Source organism: Tenrec ecaudatus, chromosome 4, assembly GCF_050624435.1.
Source record: "Tenrec ecaudatus isolate mTenEca1 chromosome 4, mTenEca1.hap1, whole genome shotgun sequence".
NCBI classification, from domain to species: Eukaryota; Metazoa; Chordata; class Mammalia; order Afrosoricida; family Tenrecidae; genus Tenrec; species Tenrec ecaudatus.
The window spans coordinates 52,358,709-52,379,717 of record NC_134533.1 but is presented as its reverse complement, the minus strand read 5'-3'; the positions used below and the strand labels follow the sequence as shown (position 1 = coordinate 52,379,717).

The following is a 21,009-nucleotide window of genomic DNA, read 5'->3' as shown; positions in this document are numbered from 1 at the left end:
AATCTCATTTACAAACATTTTCTGTCGAACCTCTATCTGTGGACACCCTCCGGGCACCCATTCTGCCTGCGTGTCTGTCTATGCATCACCATGATTACAGGATTGTTCTCGATTGTCTTTAACTCCAGCCCGCCTCCCAGGGCTCCCCTGGTCTTGGAAAGGGCAGTTCCTCCCCGGTCGTATTTTGAGCGCCTTCCAGAAAGTCTGCTCTTCAGTACCATAGCTGACGCTGTGCCTGAGGTGTGCAGTGGGGAGGCCGCAGGAGCGACAGCCTATTCCTTCTTCCAGTCCGCTCTGACTGTGGACAGGCCGCTGAAATCTGTGCCCCAGGGGGTGACCCTGCTGGTATTTGAAAGAGCGTCGTTGCAGCAACACGTCACGCAGCACAGTAAGACACAGGGACAGATGGGTCATCGTCCTTGTGCCCAGAACATTTAAAATTTTTTGTTGTTTTCCACTTCAGCTCACACATGCGGTGGTAGAAAGTAGCACTGAGATCCATTTCTCCATCAACTCTGTCGAGCCAGCAAGCCCTTAATTGCACACTGCAGTTCGGACAAGGTCTGACAGAAACAGTTTCTTGGGAGTGCTGGATTGCGGCCGCTTAATGGGTGCCTGCGAGCAGGTTCTCCCTTCAAGGTGCCTGCAACACCCTGTGAACTTGAAACCTTCGGGGACGGAAGCTGGCTGACCTTAGAACCCTTAGTCCCCCACTCAGACGGGTCACAGCAGGCGTCTCCAGGACCTGGCGCGACCTGTGCGCAGGCGCGGGACGGGGGCTTGTGCGCAGGCGCTGGACGGGGGCTTGTGCGCAGGCGCGGGACGGGGACTTGTGCGCAGGCGCGGAACGGGGGCTTGTGCGCAGGCGTGGGACGGGGGCTTGTGCGCAGGCGCGGGACGGGGACTTGTGCGCAGGCGCGGGACGGGGGCTTGTGCGCAGGCGCGGGACGGGGACTTGTGCGCAGGCGCGGGACGGGGGCTTGTGTGCAGGCGCAGGACGGGGGCTTGTGCGCAGGCGCGGGACGCAGGGCGGGGGCTTCAAACGGCCAACGGCTGCGGGCGGCGGCAGAGTAACGACCGGTGCCTCCACCCTCCCCTCTTCCTCGTCGCAGGCGCCATGAGCTGGGCTGCGGGAGTCCTGCGGAGCAGCAGGGGCGCCGGCGCCGCGGGGGCGCACGCCCTGTGCCCGGGGCTGGCCCTGGGGGCCCTCCGCGGGGCGCGCACGCCGCTCCGGGCAGGCTGGCCCTCGGTCCCCGTGAGTGCGGCCGGAAGTTGCTCGCGCCTGCCTGCCCCAGGGCCCGCTCCTCGGAGGCCGACCCGGGCCCGAGAGCCGCGGGGAGGTGCGGGTGGGGGTGGCGGGGTGGCCCAGCTAGGGCGAGGAGGGCCCTCCCGCTCGGTGGTGGCCTCGGCCCCGTTTCCTCCCCCGCCGCCCCCTTGAGTGTAGCTGCCCTGCGCCTCCTGTCCACTTCCCAGCCCCAGTCCCTGCTCTGCTGGGCTCCTCACCACGGACACACCCCACTCTGGGAAACGGGGACCGGCCACGCTGTGAAGACGCTGTTTCTGTTCACTGTTAGGTGTCCAAGATGGCAACGTTGAAGTGTGACCTTATTAAGAACATTACGACCGAGAATGTCATTCAGCACAATAAGATCTCTATTATAGGGACTGGATCCGTTGGCATGGCCTGTGCGATTAGCATCATACTCAAAGTAAGTTACGGCGCCCCGTGCCATGGGTGAGCTGCATAGGCTTGTGGCCGGTTCTTTGGGTAAGTACGGGCCCTACCCAGCCTCTGGGCTTAGCCTGAACAGATCACCTTCCCTAGCTGCTCTAACCAGAAAGGTCTGTCTGAAAACATGCTGACACTTGATGATGTGATGACAATGTGGGTGGGGTATGCCCTTGTGTGACAAGGAGCCTCCGGAAAAAAGTACAGTGATCGTAGGTGTTCTGCTAATACCAAATGCAATCATCTTCATTTATTTAATTGTTTTATTAGGGGCTCATACAACTCATCACAATCCATACATGTATCAGTTGTGTAAAGCACATTTGTTCATTCATTGCCCTCATCATTCTCAAAACATTTGCTCTCCACTTAAGCCCCTGGTATGAAGCTCCTCAGTTTTTCCCCTCCCTCCCCGCTCCTTTTCCCTCATGAACACTTGATAATTTATGAATTATTATTTATTATTTTGTCATATCTTGCCTTATCCGACGTCTCCCTTCACCCACTTTTCTTTTGTCCATCCCCCAGGGAGGAGGTCACATGTAGATCCTTGTAATCGATTACCCGTTTCCAACCCACCCTCCCTCTGCAATCATCTTTTAAAAAATATTCTCCCCTTAATTTTTTAATATACATATTTTAATCATTTTATTGTGGGTCTTACAGCTCTTAAGCATTCCATACATCAACTGTATCAAGCATATTTGCACATATGTTGCCATCATCATTTTCTAAACATTTACTTTGTGTTTGGTATCAGCTCCACTTTTTCTCCGCCCGTCCAACCCCCCCCCCCCCTGCTTTCCTATTCTATTTACCTTCCCGCTTCATGCCCCGTTAGCTTTAGGATGTAGTTGTAGTCGTATTGATGTAGCTGGTAATGGCTAGAGACACAGGACTAGAGGATCCCCTTTTAAGACTATTACCCTGATCGGAACCCATACAGTTTTAGTACATAGTAATAAGTGTTTTGGATGATACTTAATTTTTAAATGGACTATCTATAAGAATTCTGTAAGCTTTTAGTACTAGCATGATTCATTGAGTTTAAAGGGTTGGTTTTGGGCATCGGAATCTATACAACTTAAGCATCCTGACTGCAGCACCTGGGGCCAGTCACTGCTCTGACCAGTCCCGAATTCTACCTTCCTCACATTGTCCTTCCAACTGTAATGCCTTTATCAGTGGTATTTTCTTGCAAATGAATAAACCACATTAATAACAACAATGTGCTTTAGATAACTATGTGATCCAACCGTCTTAAAAAGTATTAGAGCTACTTTATCAAGGAGGAAGAAAGGGCGCAGATTATCTCCAGTTGCATGAACAGGTAAGGATACAGATAGCGTGTAGAAGAAGACTTGCCGTAACTGACAACTTTGCTATCCCTGCTTTGAAGGACCTTTCTGGGCCAGATGGAACCTCCACAAACTTCTAGACCTTGAATTCTGTTCTGCAGCAAGCCATGTATTTATAGACTTTAGCTCTGTGGTGCACCATCCTGCAAAGGCCCCAAATTAGGGCTCACTCCTCCCTCCCTACCCTGGCCCTGCAAGGCCTGAGGGTACAAATGGTTAATGTGCTTGGATACTAACCCAAAAGGCTCCTGCCCAGAGGCTCTTCACAACAGAAAGGCCAGGTGATCTACTTCTGAAAACCCAGCCCTGGAAGACCCTGGGAAGCACAGTTGTACTCTGACCTGGTGCCCCCGCAGCTGACTGAAATGGACTCTGCAGCAGTGGTTTGGTTCTTCTGGTCCTAGACCTGCAACTTCTTTCATTCAAAGAGGTGGATATCTTAACCCATAGCTAGTAAAGAAGACATTCTTATGGGTAATTTGTCTGTAGGAATTTGTGTCATGAACCTTGGAGAAAAAAGACCAATATCTTGAAATAACTGAATTATCCTGGAACACACAATCTTTGATGACTATAAAGTGAGCCCACCAGAGCGAGGATCTTGCTTTTCGTCTTTACAGTGCTAGATGCCCAGGGGCCTAACGAGCACTTAGTAGCTGAATGGGAGAATTCCTGCAAGACAAATGCACGTGTAAGTGGAAAAAGCACTCGATGGAAAACACAAAGGATTGGCTATTTTACTCACTTTTGTTCTTGTGGAGAAGAAAATGAAAAGCCTGAGGTTAATTGAGCTAGAATATGATTTTACAGAATGTTTGACATCATTAGAAAGATTGAGAAGATACTACAGAGTTCTTATATACTCTTTACCTACTTATGATCTTACATTAGTATGGTACATTTGTCACAACCAATATTAGAAATGATGATGAGCTAATCTATTAATAAATTCATAATTCCTCAGTGTTTACCTAGTGTGCTGTTTCTGTTTCAGGATCCCATGAACACACAACATCATACATTTAATTGTTATGTCTCCTTAGCTTCCTCTTGGCTAGGACACTTTCTCAAACTCTCCCTTTTTAAAAATTCTCAATAATTTATTTCATAGCGGTTATTATTGAGAGCATACACAGCAAAACATGGACCATTTCAATGGCTTCTACATGTTCAATTTGATGACATCTTTGCCCTCCATTTCTTAGTATTCCTCCCCCGTCCATAGCATCTGTAAACTCGCTACCCTCGGAGGTGCCTGTCAAATTGTTCAAGTTGCTTTTGCCAACTTGATCCTCTGTGGATCCTTAAGGAGCTCAGTGCTCCATGCCTTCCCTGTTTCTTGATGATCTTCGTAGTTGTGAGAAATACTGGGGAAGTATTTTGTAGATGGCGCCTCTGTTGGATGGCGCCTCTATCTAGTGTCTTTTCTCAGGTCTAGACTGGGTCTGGGGAGGAAGATCACAGAGATAAGAAATGCCTTTTCATCATGTCATAGCCAGAGTACATACCAGCCTGATTTTGACTTGATGTCGACTCTTGATCACCTGGCTAGGTCGTGGTTGCCAGCGTACATACCATCCTGATTTTGACTTGATGTTGACTATTGATCACCTGGCTAGGTCGTGAAGTTGTATTTCCTCCAGCTTTCCACACAGTACTCTGTGAAAGGAAGTCCTCTGTAGGCCACACTTAGGGAGTGGGAGTTAACACTCTTCCTCCTAGAGGCTGGAGTACCTACCTGCATGAATCACTTGGAATTATTTTCCGTGGGAGAAGTCTGTTCTTCCCTTTTATTAACTTATTCAGTCATTTGTAACTATAAATTTCTTGATATTCTGTACTCAGGGTTATAGTATATTTCCCCCTCAAATTATTTCAGCTTTGGCCTTTAAGAGACCTTTCAGTTTGACTCCTGTGCCCCTCTCACATACTCCCATAAACATTGGGTTTGTTGTGAATTCTTGACAATATAAAATGCAGCAGACTTACCTTGTGTATTTTTAAAAATCATTTTATTGGGGGCTCATACAACAATTATCATAATCCATACATACATCAATTGTATAAAGCACATTTGTACATTTATTACCTTCATCATTCTCAAAACATTTTCTCTCCACTTAAGCACCTGGCATTAGCTCCTCATTTTTCCTCCTCCCTCCCTGTTCCCCTCCCTCATGAACACTTGATAATTTATAAATTATTTTGTCATATCTTGCACTGTTTGACGTCTCCCTTCACCCACATGTCTGTTGTCCATTCCCCAGGGAGGAGGTTATATGTAGATCCCTGTAATTGGTTCCCCCTTTCTACCCCACCCTCCTTCCACCCTCCGGGTATCACCACTCTCACCACTGGCCCTGAAGGGATCATCTGCCCGGGATTCCCTGTGTTTCTAGTTCCTATCTGTACCAGTGTACATCCTCTGGTTTAGCCAGATTTGTAAGGTAGAATTGGGATCATGATAGTGGGTGGTGGAAGGTAGCATTTAGGAACTAGAGGAAAGTTGTATGTTCCATCACTGCTACATTAGAATCTCACTAACTGCATTTTTTTAATGACATAGCTAGATTTCTAGGCTAATCATTTAGAGTCTAGTTTTAAACTTATGGTGGTTGGCATTGGATTTGCATCAGTTAAAGTAAAGGGAAAAGATCCAGCAGTGTGTGTTGGACATGCACTTAAAGGGCTGACCTTTCTAAGTACTTAGCACAGTCATGTTTTTCTTCAGAAAAATGTTGTGTCATAAAGAAGCTAAGAGAACATGCAGTTAATGAAAAATTTTGAAAGGATAATATATTAACTAGCTTTAAAAACAAAGGTAATGTAAAAACATACACACCAAGACGTCATACTCTCATCCAGTTTCAATTCACCTGTTCCCTCAACATCACCAACAAACCAAACCTGTTGCTCATGAGTCAGTTGTCACTCATGTTGATCTCGTGTATGTCAGACTGGAGCAGGCCTCCACAGGGTTTTCAAAGCTGACTTAAAACAAAATTCTTTTTTGCCACGGATAAGGGAACAATGATCTACAATCCATGGTGAGGAGGGTGTAGGAGGCCTGGTAGGGCTTGGTCAAGGACAATGTAACGGAGAGGAATTGCTGAAACTTGAATGAAGGCTGAACAAGATAGTGGGACAAGAGGAAAGGAAATAGAGGAAAGAACCAGGAGGCAAAGGGCATTTCTAGAGGTCTAAACAGGCATGTACATATGTAAATATATTTATATATAAAGATGGGGAAATAGAGCTACATGCATATGTATGTTAAGTATCAAGGTAGCCAACAGACATTGGGCCTCTACTCAAGTACTCCCTCAATGTAAGAACACTTTGTTTTAATAACCTGGCATTCTGTGATGCTCACCTTCCTGACATGCTCGCTGAAGACAAAATGGGTGCATAGCAAATCTGGTGAAGAGAGCTGATGGTGACCGGCTATCAAAAGATATAGCATCTGGCATCTTAAAGGCTTGAAGACAAACAAGTAGCTAGCTGAGAAGCAACAAAGCCTACATGGAAGAAACACACCAGCCTGTGTGATCATGAGCTATCAATGGGATCAGGTATCAGGCATCAAAGACCTGTAATAAAAGTATCAATGTGAATGAGTGAGTGTGCCGAGTGGAGCCCCAAAGTCCATCTGTAGACAATTGGACATCCCCGACAAGAGTCACAAGGAAGAGATGAACCAGTCAGGGTGCAGTATAGTCATGATGAAACATACAACTTTCCTCTAGTTCTTTCATGCTACCTTCCCCCAAGGTATCATGATCCCAATTCTACTTTACAAATCCGGCTAGACCAGAACATGTACACAGGTACAGATAAGAACTGGAAACAGGGAATCCAGGATGGATAAACCCCTCAGGACCAATAAATAGAGTAGAGATATCAGGAGAGTAAGGGGAAGGTGGGGTGAGAATGGGAGAACTGATCATAATGATCTACATATAACCCCTTCCCTTGGGGATGGACAACAGAAAAGTGGGTGAATGGAGACATCAGTCAGTGTAAGACATGAATAACAACTTATAAATTGTCAAGGGTTCATGAGGGAGGAAGGGTGGAGAGGGAGGGGGAAATTGAGCTGATACCAAAGACTCACGTAGAAAATGTTTTGAAAATGATGGCAACATATGTACAAATATGCTTGACAATATCGATGTATGTATGGATTGTGATAGATGTATGGTTCCCCAATAAAATGATTTAGAAATTTTTTCTTCTTGGAGTACATTGCCAGATTTTTCTTACTAGGCACCTCAGGATAGACTCAAACTGCCAACCTTTTGGTTAGCAGCCAAGTACATTAGATAACCACATCGTTGTCTGGTGTAACTTTAGCAAATATAAGAAAATACTAATATGCTACGATTTCCCCTCTTTTCTTACAAATAAGATAGCTTAATGAAGTAGATACCCAAACCCAAACTCACTGCCATGGAGCCCATTCTGACTCTGACTGTCGGGCAGGGAGAGCTGCCCTGTGGGTCTCTGAGAGTAACTGCTTTGAGGAGCAGCAGCTTTCTCGCATGGAGACCCTGGCTGACGAGCTGGTAACCTTGTGGTCAGCAGCCAACTGAAGAACCACTGTGTCACCAGGACTCCAAAAATATGTGTAGTACAGATTAAATGGTTTTTGCAGGTGAAAATACTTGATTATAGAACTATTAAATTTTTAGCACCTGACAAGGCTTTATACTATAGTTTATTAGAAATGTATTGAACGCTTGTCTAGCAGAGGGTTGCTAGTAGGTGGACTAGCTTCAAGGAATCTGCAGTCTGGTGAGAGATTCTTTCTGCCGAATCCCGGTGTAGCCTTAGCTCCAATTCCGAGAGTGCACACTGCCTTCAGAGACGGTTCTACTTAAACGTGTTTGTTTTCCATTGCAGAGGTGAGACTTTCCTCTTCGCATGGGGTATCTCTTCCAGCTTAGATGTTTATGTCATAATGAAATGTTGAAAACTCGATGATCTCTTCGGGTTTACTAATTCACAAGCCCAGCATAGCTTACCAATATAAGAATTCTTCAGTTGAGCAGAAGTGACTGTCCCATACCTCCTTTTGACCCTTGTCTTTCAGGGCCTAAGTGATGAACTTGCCCTTGTGGATACTGATGAAGCCAAACTGAAGGGTGAGGTAATGGATCTTCAGCATGGCAGCTCTTTCGTGAAAATGCCAAATATTGTTTCCAGCAAAGGTTAATACCATATATATCCTAATATAATATGGCCAAAGATCTAAGATCTTAAATTCCTTTGTATGAAGATACTTCCACTCCATAGAGTTGTTTGTGCTCTCCTTTATACTCTCAAAATGTTCAGCTAGCTGCTTAAGGCATTTGTCACAGGTCATAGTTTGCGAGTAGCAGGGATCGGAGTTGCTCACGAAGGTAGGTGCCATTGCTTTAGTTCTGACGGTGGCCATACCGACAGTGGAATGCCACACTGCCCAGCCCTCATCGGCCGCCGCATCAGTTCCTCCTGGGGAGGGTCTTCCTCTTCATGCCGACACCCTACGTTACCAACACCTTGGAAGCACAGGAAGTTGACCTTGGAAGCACAGGAAGAGCATCGTGCTGGTGCCGCTTCCAGAAGCTCTCACCGACACCAGCAATTCTGCGGTCTTCCCTCTTCCGCAGTGCTCAGGGAGTGAGCTGCTGGAAAACATCGTGGTTTGCCCCATGCACACTTTAGTCTTCGAAGTGATATTTTGCTTTTAACACTAAAGAGATCTTTTGTAGCAGACTTGCCAAACAAAACGTGCCATTTGTTTTCTTGACTGCGTTCATGAGTGCTGAGTGTGGATCCAAGAAACATGACTTCCTGTCCATAATTGATTGTCCTTTGTGCCCTAGGCACTGAGCTAAGCTTCTTGCTTTCTTTTTTATTGTATTAGAGAACTTTATATCAAACAGCAATTGTATATTGAGAGAACATTCCACCCCAGTCCAGATCAAGTCCATAAGTCCAATATTAGCCAATATGTCTGATACTAGTCCATAAATTCCTCTCAGACGCACGCAACACATGCAATGATGCCAAATGCAGTAAGATCACAGGTCATTAGGTGAAGTCTTGTGGATTCAATGGAAGCATCTCAGTGTTGGCGTGGGTCTCCACGTGGCTGCTCCAGTTGTCTTGAGTGACTCCTCAACAGGAAGGTGAAGCAGAGAGAGAGGGAGAAAGGCCCACCTTCAGGGAGGGAGACCCAGGATCCGCATGAGAAGGCCACGCCCACAGAGGCATCATCAGGCTGTGACCTGATTGGCAGGCTAGACCACTCCTGCACTTATTAAGTTGACATAAAATTACCGTATATACTTGTATATAAGCCAAGTTTTTAACATTTTTAATGCAGTTTTTGTGGTAAAATTAGGTGCCTTGGCTGATATTCGGGTTGGCTTATACTTACATATATATATATATATATATATATATATATATATATATATATATATATATACACCACATTATCCCACATATTAGAACTTCATTTATCATTCTGGCTGAATAGTGTTCCATTGAATATATATACTAGGTTTTGTTTATTCATCTGCTGATGGACATTAGACTGTTTCCAGCCTCTCCCATTTAAAAAAAATTTTTTATTGTTGAAAATATAGACAAGACTATACACCAATTCAATCATTTCTATGAATATAATTCATTGAGTCAGTGATTTAGATTACATTCCTTGAGCTCCATTCTCACTCTCCCATTATGGGTTGTTCCCTCTTTTTAAAAATTGTCTTATTAGGGGCTCATGCAATTCTTATCACAACCCATACGTACATCAATTGTGTAAAGCACATTTGTACATTCATTTTCCTCATCCTCAAAACATTTGCTCTCCACCTAAGCCCCTGGCATCAGCTCATTTTTCCAAGCCCTTTTCATATGTTCTGTTCTCAGTACAACTAGCAAGCTTGACAGATGATCCGCTGTGAACTGAGGATAAGTAGAAGTGCTAGAATGGGGACTTGGATCCATTTTCATTGGACTCTAAGCCTTTTAACAATTTACTTGATATTCAGGAGATTTGGAGAAATGAATGAACAAAGATCTCCCTGTTAGTGGTTTCCCCCCCAATGTCCCTCTCTGAGTAAATATTCCAAATCTCCAGGCTAATGAGAAGTTGACCCTTTACTATACATGCTAAAAATGTATTAGGAGGATTTTCCAAATGCACAAGGAAAATTTAGTCATAATTTCAAAGAAGTCAAAATCATAAAAGAGACCAGGTTTCCTGCGTAGATAGAGATTGGCAGCACTGCCTAAGATTATGGCCCCTTGCCCTTCAAGCTGGAATGAAACTCAGATCAGATCAGCAGGACACGCGGAGGGAGGGGGCTGAGTGATGGCAGACTGAAGAGACTGCAAGCAGAGATTTGAGTCAGAGGCGCATGAACTGTGAATGAGCATGTAAAACTATGGTCTCTGTAAACCTCCACCTAATTCACAGTGAAAAGTCAGTTCATAGATTAGATGTACTAAATGTTAGATATTTTCTTAATCTATTTTCTATTAAAATCTTTCCCCAGATTACAAGGTCACTGCAAACTCCAACCTCGTGATTATCACAGCGGGTGCACGCCAGGAAAAGGGAGAAACACGCCTTAATCTAGTCCATCGAAATGTGTCCATCTTTAAATTAATGATTTCTAATATTACTCAGTACAGTCCTCACTGCAAACTGATTGTTGTTTCCAATCCAGGTCAGCTTTATTTTGATGGGTGAATGAAGATTGTTTGGGCGGGGGTGGTGAACTTAGTAACCACTGAAAAAGTAATTTAATGGGTATTCTGAACTACAAATATAACTCCACATTCTTGTTTTATTAATAGAACATGTTTTTACATATTTTAATTAGTATTTACTATAAAGATTCCTTTGAATTCTAGCTTGTATTGGAGAATAGTCTACTTAATCAGAATTCAAAATTTACATTCTAAAGGCTGTTTTATGTAAAGCATCCTACAGATTACTGCTTCTGTGAAAGTAGCACTATTGTTTACTGTCTAAATTTTTCAGTATTGTATTATACTTTTCACTGGTCTTGGAGGTAGTCAGGGAGGGGAATTAAAATGGTTTCTAGACTTCTCCCCTGAGCTACTGGTTGGATCAACAACCAGTTCCATTGACCTCCATGGTAATGGTATGTTTTTCAAATTTCTAAATTGTGGTGATATATATATCACACATGATATATATACATATTATACACACATTTCAACCATTTATATGTATAACATTCAGTGACATTAATGACATTACCCACACTGTAAAAGTGTCAACACTACTCATTTTCAATTCCCTCACCATCTAGAAACTTATAAGAAATGCCTCCTTCTGCCCTTCTACCTGCTCTGGTAATCATTAATCAGATTTGCTCTTTCTGTGTCAGTTGTGGATATTTTGTATCAGTGGAATCATACAATATTTGTCCTTTTGTGTTTTGTATTTCTTTCAACATGTTTACAAGGTTCATCTCTATTCACAGCCTCTGCCAGACTTCCTGTGTCTTTGAGTAATATCTCACTGTCGGTATATACTGCATTGTTTTTATTTACTCATCTGTTGATGGGCACGTAGGTGCATCCACCTTTTGACTATGGTCATCAGTGCTGCAGTGAGCATTGCTGTACAAGAGTCTGAATCTGCCTTCAGGTCTTTTAAATATGCACCTGGGGGTTGAATGCTGGGTCAAATGGTATTTCTGTTGAACTCTTTGGGCAAACACAAAACTGGTTTCTACGATGGCTGTACCATTTTGAAACCAATGGCTCACCATTCCAACTTCCCCACATTCTCACCAACTCCCTTGCTCAGATGGCGGTCGTCCTGGAGGGTTTGAAGTGGGAACATGCTGTGGTTTTGGTGTGGTTTCCATAATGACCAGTGAAGCAGTCGTGTGACTCTCTTCTTTGGTAAAATGTCTGTTCAAGTCCTAGAGCCACTCTTACATGGGTTGCCTTTTTTTTGTTGCTCAGTTGTAGGAGTGGTTTATATGAAGTCAAATCTTTATAAGATATAGTTACCAAATTTTTCTCCCTTTGTACATTGTTTCTTCACTTTGTTGATACAATTCCATGATACACAGAAAATTGTAATTTGGATAAAATTTATTTACTATCTTTTGTTACTTATGCTTTTGGTGTCGTTCTAAAAATCCCATAAAAAACGAAGTGCTACAAAACAACAACAAAACTAAGTGCTCCAGCATTATTTTAATTTTTCTAAGGGTGTAGTGATTTTAGTTCTTACATCTAAGTGTTGGATCCACGTTGCATTTTGTCTCAGGTAACAGGTCTTGGTAGATTTGTGTGGGTGTGCGGCATGGAGCCACTTTCGTTCTTTTGTCGTGGAGAGCCACTTGTCCCAGCACCATTCATTTCAGAGACTTAACCTTGGACAACAATCAGTGTGGGCTTATTTCTGGACTCATGTCTATGTGCCTACCATTTTATTGGTATCAGACTGTTTAGATTACTGTCTTTTTATTGTATGTTTTGCTGTGGGGACAATGTTCTCCTTTGTTCTTGTTTTCAACATCACTTCTGGCTATTCCAGGTTCTTTGCAAAATGCATGTAATTGGAGGGTCTTTCAATTCTGCAACGGTTTTGGGGTTGACATCGGATCTCAAGCTCCCTTGCATAGTATTGACAGCTTTACCAATCCACGCATGCGCACTGCCAGTCCAGTCCCTTCATTTGTGTTCATTGTAGGTGTATTATCTGTGTACAAACCTTTCATCCTGGTTAAATTTATCCCTAGGTATTTTATTCTTTTAAGATGTTATTGTAAATGGGATTTTTCTTGTTTCCTTTTCAGAATTCATTTGCTATTCCTTGTAACTTTCTTATGGATTCTTTGGGTTTAGATATCATTTGTGAATAGGGATCATTTTACTTCTTCCATGGTCTACTCCCACTTACATTTTCTTCCCTTATTACGCTATGTAGTACTTCCAGTAATATTGTGTACCAGTGGCGAGAGCAGGCATCCTTGACTTGCTCCTAATCTTAAGGGGACATGTTTCAGTCTTTCTCCATTGAATATGCTGTTCTCTGTGGGATTTTCATAATTGGCCTTTATCATATTAATTTCCCTTTATTCCTGGTTTGTTGAGTTTTCCTCATGAAAGGGTGTTGGATCTTATCAAATGCCTTTTCTACATTGAGATGACTAGTTTATTTACCTTTATTAATGTGGTCTTACAGTGATGTATTTTCTACTGGTGAACTACATTTACATTTCTGGAATAAATCCTAGTTACATTGTTTCACCCTTTTAATAAATAGTGTTAGATTCAGGGTGCTCGTATTTTGTTCAGGATGTTCATTCATATGCTCTATTAGTCTGTAGTTTTCGTGTAGTCTTAGTCTGACTTTGGTATCAGGATAATGCTGTCTTTGCAGAATGAGTAAGGAATAATTTTCTCCTTTTCTATAATCTGGAAGTTTAAGAAGGCTGATACAAGTTTGTTTAAATGGATGATAAAATTCCCCAGTGAATTTTAGCTGTTCCAAGACTTTTGAGAGGTTTCTGATTACTGCTTCATCTCAGTTGTTGTGGGTCTGTTTAAATGCTGTAGATTATTTTCCTAAACGCCACTGTAATCTTCCTGAAATGCCAAGCGATCCGTAATTGAGGGAATGGAATCAGAATTTGCACAACTATTCATAGTACTTTGATGACCTTTTTGCTTCTGTAGTGTCAGTGGTCATACTGTTCCCATTTTCATTTCTGATTTAGTTATTTGTATCTTTGTTTTTTATTTGTTGGTCTAGCTAAAGGTTTTCCAATTTAAAAATACTTCTTTTGGAGGCTCTTATGGTTTACCAATTCTATTGCTTAACTGGTAATACCATGATTTCACCGTTGCTTTGGAAGGTCAGTTTTGCTGGATTTAGAATTCTGTTTGTCATTTTATTTCAGCATGTTTAAATATTTCATTCAAAAATCTTTTGTGGATATCCTTGTTTTTCTTTTCTATTTGGCATTGATGGAGCTTCTTCGGTTTCTAGATCCTACATCTTCATAAAATCTGGGATGTTTCAACTCTTTCAAATGTCTGTCCTCTTTCAGTATGATTCGCATGACACTTTAGTTTGCTATGTGGAATCCCACTCTTCCATTAGGCATTGCTCATTTTTCCTTCCTTCCTCTTCTGATACAATAATTTCAAATGCTTAATATCTTCTAGTTCACCAATTTTATCTTGTCTGTTCAAATCTGCTATTAAGTCCCTTCCAATAAATTCTTTAGTTTTATTTTATTTTCAGTTTGTTGGTTCTTTTTTGCTTTAGTTTTATTCGCATGTACTTCACACATCATACAATTTAATCATTCAATCATATTAAGGATTGTGCAAACATCACAATTTGAGCATTTTCTTCAATTACTGTTGTTAGTACCCCATCCTCCCCTCCCCCCCGCCCCGCAACCTCCTCTGCCATGGCCCCTTGGTAATCATTTTATTTTTCCAATGAACTTCTATTTCTAATTCAGTATCAAGGATTATATTTTTTTGTGCTGTACAGCCACTACTGATATCCTTTTCCAAATTATTCTACCATTGACATAAGTTCAATGGTGGTTGTTCTTTATAGTTTTAGTGGAAATTCCCATGATTCCTATATATCATTTCCTTGATTCCCTTTAGTTTGAACATCTTAGTATTCTATTTTAAATATCCTCTAATGTATTTCTAAGAAGCCCTGGTGGTGTAGTGCCTATGCCTTAGGCTGCTAAAGGAAAGGTCAGCAGTTTGAAACCAGCAGCGGTTCTGTGGGGGAAAGACGAAAAAGATGTACTTCTGTAAATAAGTAAGTCTCAGAAACCATAGGTGCAGTTATACCCTGTCTCATAGAGTTGATATGAGTCAGAATTTACTTGATGGCAATGGATTGGTTTTCTTGACTCAGTGTTTGCTTAAATGCCGAAACTCTTAGATTGGTGTTGAGTTCTGAGACTTGTTCTGGTTTTGTTGTTGGGGAATGGGAGCATCCAGCTGTTCACGCTGCCATCTTGCTTCCCTGGAGAGCTCTCCAATCTAGAGTGCTTTGCAGGTGGGGTGCTTGGTGAGGGAAGCAGGCGCGGTGATGGAAGAAGAGAAAATGATAAGTTCTACTATTGACATGTCAAATTTGAGTTTTCTGATAAGACAGTTGAGAGGAAATGTTACTCCAGGTAACTGATTGAGTCTGGGGCCTAGATGAAGCATCTAGGTTGGGATAACCAATCAAATTATTTGAAAGCATTTGGAAGATGTGTGAATAAGAAAAAATCATGGACACCGAATACACCAATTGTTCACTTTAATTTTGATCTTTAAGGATGGTTTTATTTTGTAACTTTACAAAATATTTACATGGCTCCCACATCACATCAAGAATTATTCAAAGCAGCTTAGCTTCTAACTGCTGAAACAAGGTTGGAAGTTTTAGTTTGCCCATATGTGCTTGGCAATCTACTGAAAAAAAACTGGACACCTTGTCACACAGTTCGTGTCTCACACACATGGGGTTGCCATGCATTGGAATCAACTCAGACTGATAATGTGTTTGTGTCTCTGTGAAATCATATCACACATTTACTCTCATACAACCATCACCATAATCCAGGATATAGAATGCAGAACTATTCCATCGCCACCAAGAAAAGTGCTTGGACTACTGACCCATGTTAGCTTCAACTTTCTCCAACCCGCACCCGTCGGCAGCCACCATCCTCTGTCACTTCAAGATATGGAGCATTTTAAGCTTGCCTTTTTCCTTCCATGTATTATTCCGAGAATCTATCCAAGTGGGGGCATATTTTATCTTAATTTGGATTTCATGTAGACTGTAGATTAATATAGAATTGATTGGGTATTTTAATTCCTGGTAGCTCTCTGGGTTAGTTGTTGAGCTACAACTGTAAAGTAGGCAGTTCAAATCCACCAGCCACTGCATGAAAGATGAGACTGGTCCTGTAAAGATTTAGTCTTGGAAACCCTTATATATGGTCACCTTCGTTAATTCTCATTAAACATTTTAACTTTCTATCAAGGGGCCATGAGGGGGAGGGAAGTGGGGAGGGAGGGGAAAAATGAAGAGCTGATACCAAGGGCTCAAGCAGAAAGCAAATGTTTTGAAAATGATGGCAACAGATATACAAATGTGCTTGACATGATGTATGTATATGGATTGTGAAAAGTTGTATGAGCCCCAATAAAATGATTAAAAAATACAATGTACAATAAAACATGCAATGGAAAGTTTTAAAAAATTTAGTTTTATAGTTCAATCTTCCCATTTTTCACCATTAATTCCTGAGGTAGATATTAAGAGTTGTGGTTCAGCTAGAGGTGAATATATTATCAGTGCCCCTTCTACCCCTAGACAAATAAGAAAAACCCTCACCCGTTTTTAGGTAACTTTTTAAAAAAGGTGTGACTTTTGATGAGAACTTTCACTGTCTCAAATATGTTCTTCTTAGTGGATATATTAACGTATGTGACCTGGAAGCTGAGTGCCTTTCCCCAAAACCGTATCATTGGAAGTGGCTGTAATCTGGACACTGCCCGCTTCCGTTTCTTAATCGGGCAAAGACTTGATATTCACCCAGAAAGCTGTCACGGGTGGATCCTTGGAGAGCATGGAGACTCAAGCGGTGAGCCAAACACATCGTTAAGCCTGAGACATGTTCAGATATGCTTACTGTATTGATCATGTATTTACTCACAAAGGAAAATAGCCCAAAGCCCTGTTAGGCAGGACGACCTGCCTTTTATTAGGTGTTAGCATATTATTTTTATAATGACATGATCTATCAAAAATAATTTGGAGAGTGAGAATGTTATTATAATTCTACCTGTAGATGATTTATGATTTAAGGCTTATACAAAGTAATAAAGCAGTCTATGTTAATTTGGTACTCTCGCGGTCAGAAAGGTCAGCATTGTAATTCAAGGAACAAGAATTCTTCAGAATAAGGTACAGGCATAACTGGAAAAAATTAAGGTGCTACAGTGACAATCCCACTTTCACTGAGTTGATTATCATTCACAGCGACATATAGGATTTCTGACAAGGAATTATTATGGGGCCAACCTAATCTCTCTCTCTGGGAGCATCCGGTGGATATGAAACGGTGACCATGTGGTTCGAAACCCAATGGACAGACAACTCACCGTGCCACCAGGGCTCCTTGCTATGGTGATGGCAGCTCCTTTTCTCGTTCCTGGTGTAAGTTCCTTTGCAGTCCTGAGAGAAACCCTGACTGGAAAAGGACTTGAAGAGAAGTTGAAAGGTTACACGGCCACTTTCTTGTTCAAACCACCTCTGCAAAAAAGATGGGAGTTCTGGGCCCCTTAGCTGGTGATAGTGAGTTAGCACATCTGGGCTGGGGCTCAGACGTTTGACTGTTGGCTGTGGGTGAACACTGAGGCTCTGGGGGTGCAGCGGCTAAGCACTTAACTGCTAACTGAAAGGCCTGGATTCAAACCCAGCAGCTACCCTGCAGGAGAGGTGGCAGTCTGCTTCCCTACAGAGTCCTGACAACCTTGTGAAGCAGGGCAGTTCTCTGTGCTACAGGGTCACACTGCACCGGAGGTGACTCAGTGACTTCATTCAATAACAGCAATGACTACTGGGTGAAAACTGCTCAGATCTTAAGGTAAGAGAAAAAAATCCTGAAGACCTGATGAATATGCCTTCTGGCCATTTTCTCAGTTCCTGTGTGGAGTGGGGTGAACATTGCTGGTGTCCCTTTGAAGAGTCTGAACTCTGACCTAGGAACCGAAAAAGACCAGGAACGGTGGAACAATGTCCATAAGGAAGTGATTGCCAGGTAATTAGTCAACTTTTATGGCTCTAGAAGTTAGCTGTATTGAGTTCTGGCAAATGGATGAGATCAGGTCCTTCAAGTGCTGGTGGAGTGCTCATACTTTTCTTTCATTCATCCTTTTTTTGGTGGACCTAAAAATGTGTTTATTACATTTCAAAGAATAAATCCCAGCACACTTGTGCTTTTGAGTAACCTGTTATAGACTAAGGGGCAGTCATTGGAATAGAACAAAGGAATGTGTGTGATGTAGAATCAGGAAAGATACGTATCAGGATCGTAGCTTCTCACTACACTTACTCCGTCTTTACTCTGAGCAAACCATCTCACAAGCTGGAATAGATCAAGAACGCAGCACTGGGACTGAAGCCAGCCTATTCACCTGTGCTATAACCCTGCTCCCCCCTTCCTTATCCTTTCTTTACCGCACCATGCCCTCTCTTTTTCATTAAAGAACACAAAACAAAAATCACAAATGCTGAGCATTAAATATTAAATGACTAATCGTTGTTGCAAAGTGACCAGATTACAAAGTGAGCCTCACACAAGCCCTGCTGGTCTGCTGCGTACTCGGAAGACGAGAACCAGAGTCGTCTTCCCTGCTGTGGAGGAGAAAGCCTGCACTCAGGGCTGCTGCCCCTCTCGGCAGCTTATTCCCCCCCCCCCCCGTTTTATTGGCACAGAATGTACATACTACACGACTGAATAGTTTCAATTTTCTATCAAGGAGAATTGAACAATCACCACCGACCACATCAATCTTAGGAGCATTCTTCCCCCGACCCCCAAGGTTAAATTGCCTTTAAAATGAGTTGTGAAATCACAATCAGTTCGAGTGCTCCCTCTGCCAGCTTTTATTTTCTGTGCATTTGTTACTCATTTTGCAGAGCATATTGTATTTTGAAGCAGTCAGGAACTGCATCTCTTTTCACTACTGCTGAGCCTAACGGAGGCTCTAGCACATCGCAAGCACTCGACTGATAGGCTGATAACTATGTCTTTACTCTAGTGGTGGGATTGGTGTCATATGAAATCTCTATACATAACTTCCTAACTCTACTGCTTATCTTCAATAACTAATTCCTTTAAGAAGTTTCTAAGAAAAGTTATTGCTGGAAACAATTTTGTGACATTATCAGTTAAGTTCTTCCAAACTAATGTTCATGATTTCTAACTCCACAGTGCCTATGATATTATTAAAAGGAAAGGTTATACTTCTTGGGCCATTGGCCTGTCTGTAGCTGATTTAGTGGAAAGCATTTTGAAGAATCTTAGGAGAGTGCATCCAGTTTCCACCATAATTAAGGTAGATTTTTATGTTTGAAAGTCATTATTTAACTTTAATATGAAAATAAATAACATCCGACCAAATCGTCGAATTTGAGGTTGATCTTTAGAAGCACGTCCCTTGATGTTGCTGAGGAGCCTTACTTAACTCTGCAGGCTGTGTCCTGTCCAGTTACATCCAGTTAGGTAAAAGTCTTCGTGATGCCTTTTGGAGTGAACTGACTGTATAAACAAACATGAGGAAGCTTGAAAAAGTATGGGGGTAAATGGAATGACACGATAATAAATTTTGAAGTTCCCATGGAATCACTGAGAGTAGGGACTTTTCACTGCCTATATTTTGAGTTCTCTAACACACCAGTGTTAGACTTGGGAAGAGGCATTAAGAGTCAAGAAAGTATTCCAGAGTCTCCTGGGTGAGACAGGAATGCAGTCTGCACATGGCTCTGGTTTCCAGGTGCTGTTGGGGTGCTAGTCCAGTGACCTGTGCACAACAGAAGAGGCTCTGTGCCATTCTGAACTGCTGTGTTTGCACCCAGGGCTGCAGCCACTGGGTATCCCTGTTCCTGAGTAGCAGAGGTTAAAACAAGATAGCGCTGCATCACTGGGGATAAGATAAATTATAGTCCTAATAGAATGTCATTCTGGGGTAAGGATGGTGGCCCCCACAGACACGGCAAGAGGCTGGGGCCTGTGTGGGAAGCTCGGCTGAGAATCTGAACAATCAAACTGTCTAATAATCTGTTTTATTCTCAATAAATTGTTCTCTGTCTTGGTGCTCTATTTCTCTGCCATTATCTAGACAAGCAAATCTATTAAACATTCATTCACCCTGCAGACTTTTGTTATAGAAAATAAAATAAACTGAAGCCTTTATTTTCAGGACCTCTATGGAATAAAGGAAGAAGTATTTCTCAGTGTTCCTTGTATCCTGGGCCAGAATGGCATCACGGACATTATCAGTATAAACCTGACTCCCGAAGAAGAGGCCCATTTAAAGAAGAGTGCAGACACACTTTGGGGAATTCAGAAGGAGCTCAAGCTTTAAAGTGGGCCAGTCCAATCCTCTCCAGCTTTTAAATAATCATTATAGGGTAATACATGCCAAACTTTTGAAGAAATGTTACTTCCTGAAAGTTGGAAATAGGAAAGTGTGACTCCACTGTTGATTTCACCCCCCTTTCAGATGTTAGATATTAAAAACGAACAAATATGGGGGGCTTGCATAGAGGCGTTCTGTTACCCGTGCTGCACCATCAGCTCCCATGACTGTTAGCCAGTTGGTCCAAAAGAATGCATGACATCTATGTTTACTGTGTTAGAGAAATTGTTTCTGTTTTTTTTTTGGGTCAAGGACATGCTATTTTAGTTCTGGCTACCTTATACCTATGTTCATTTATATACTATTAAAAAGCAGTTATAACTTATTCAATGTATAAGTGAAAGCTATGTATATAAAAATAACAATTCTAATACTAAATAAACCTTGGTTTGACCGTGCTACTTTTTATTCTGATATAATTTCTGTGAATAGATTTTACCCTTTATAGGAGGGGTCTACTTGTGATGTTTTTTTTTTCCCGGGTGAGGCAGGGCATGGGAGACTGGACTCGCTGCCATCTTCAGGACACTTCCCCTCAAATGACAGTGGTTTCTTTGTAACCTCACGCACCTGAGGCGCTCGCATGTCAACAGCACACTCTTCCATGTACCAAGGGGTTTCAAAGAGTTCACAGAAAGAGGTAATCTTTGGAAGCTCCTTGCAGCAGCTTCTCAGCTCATTTGGTGAGCT

The 21,009-nt window shown here is 42.3% G+C and overlaps 1 protein-coding gene across 2 annotated transcripts; it reads left to right on the top strand.

Moving 5' to 3' along the window:
* The first annotated feature begins 1,240 nt into the window (after positions 1-1,240).
* On the top strand, positions 1,241-20,684 carry LOC142444771 (L-lactate dehydrogenase A-like 6B). Of its 2 annotated transcripts, XM_075545989.1 has the most exons (7): positions 1,241-1,709; positions 8,180-8,297; positions 10,641-10,814; positions 16,584-16,757; positions 17,819-17,936; positions 19,113-19,236; positions 20,101-20,684. In XM_075545989.1, exons 1-7 carry the CDS (start codon positions 1,584-1,586, stop codon positions 20,263-20,265), a joined length of 999 nt encoding a protein of 332 aa, XP_075402104.1. In that variant the 5' UTR covers positions 1,241-1,583; the 3' UTR covers positions 20,266-20,684. The 2 variants fall into 2 exon arrangements, with proteins under 2 accessions (XP_075402104.1, XP_075402103.1); XM_075545988.1 differs by lacking the exon at positions 19,113-19,236 and having other exon boundaries at positions 1,244-1,709; positions 20,101-20,261.
* The last annotated feature ends 325 nt before the right edge of the window (positions 20,685-21,009 follow it).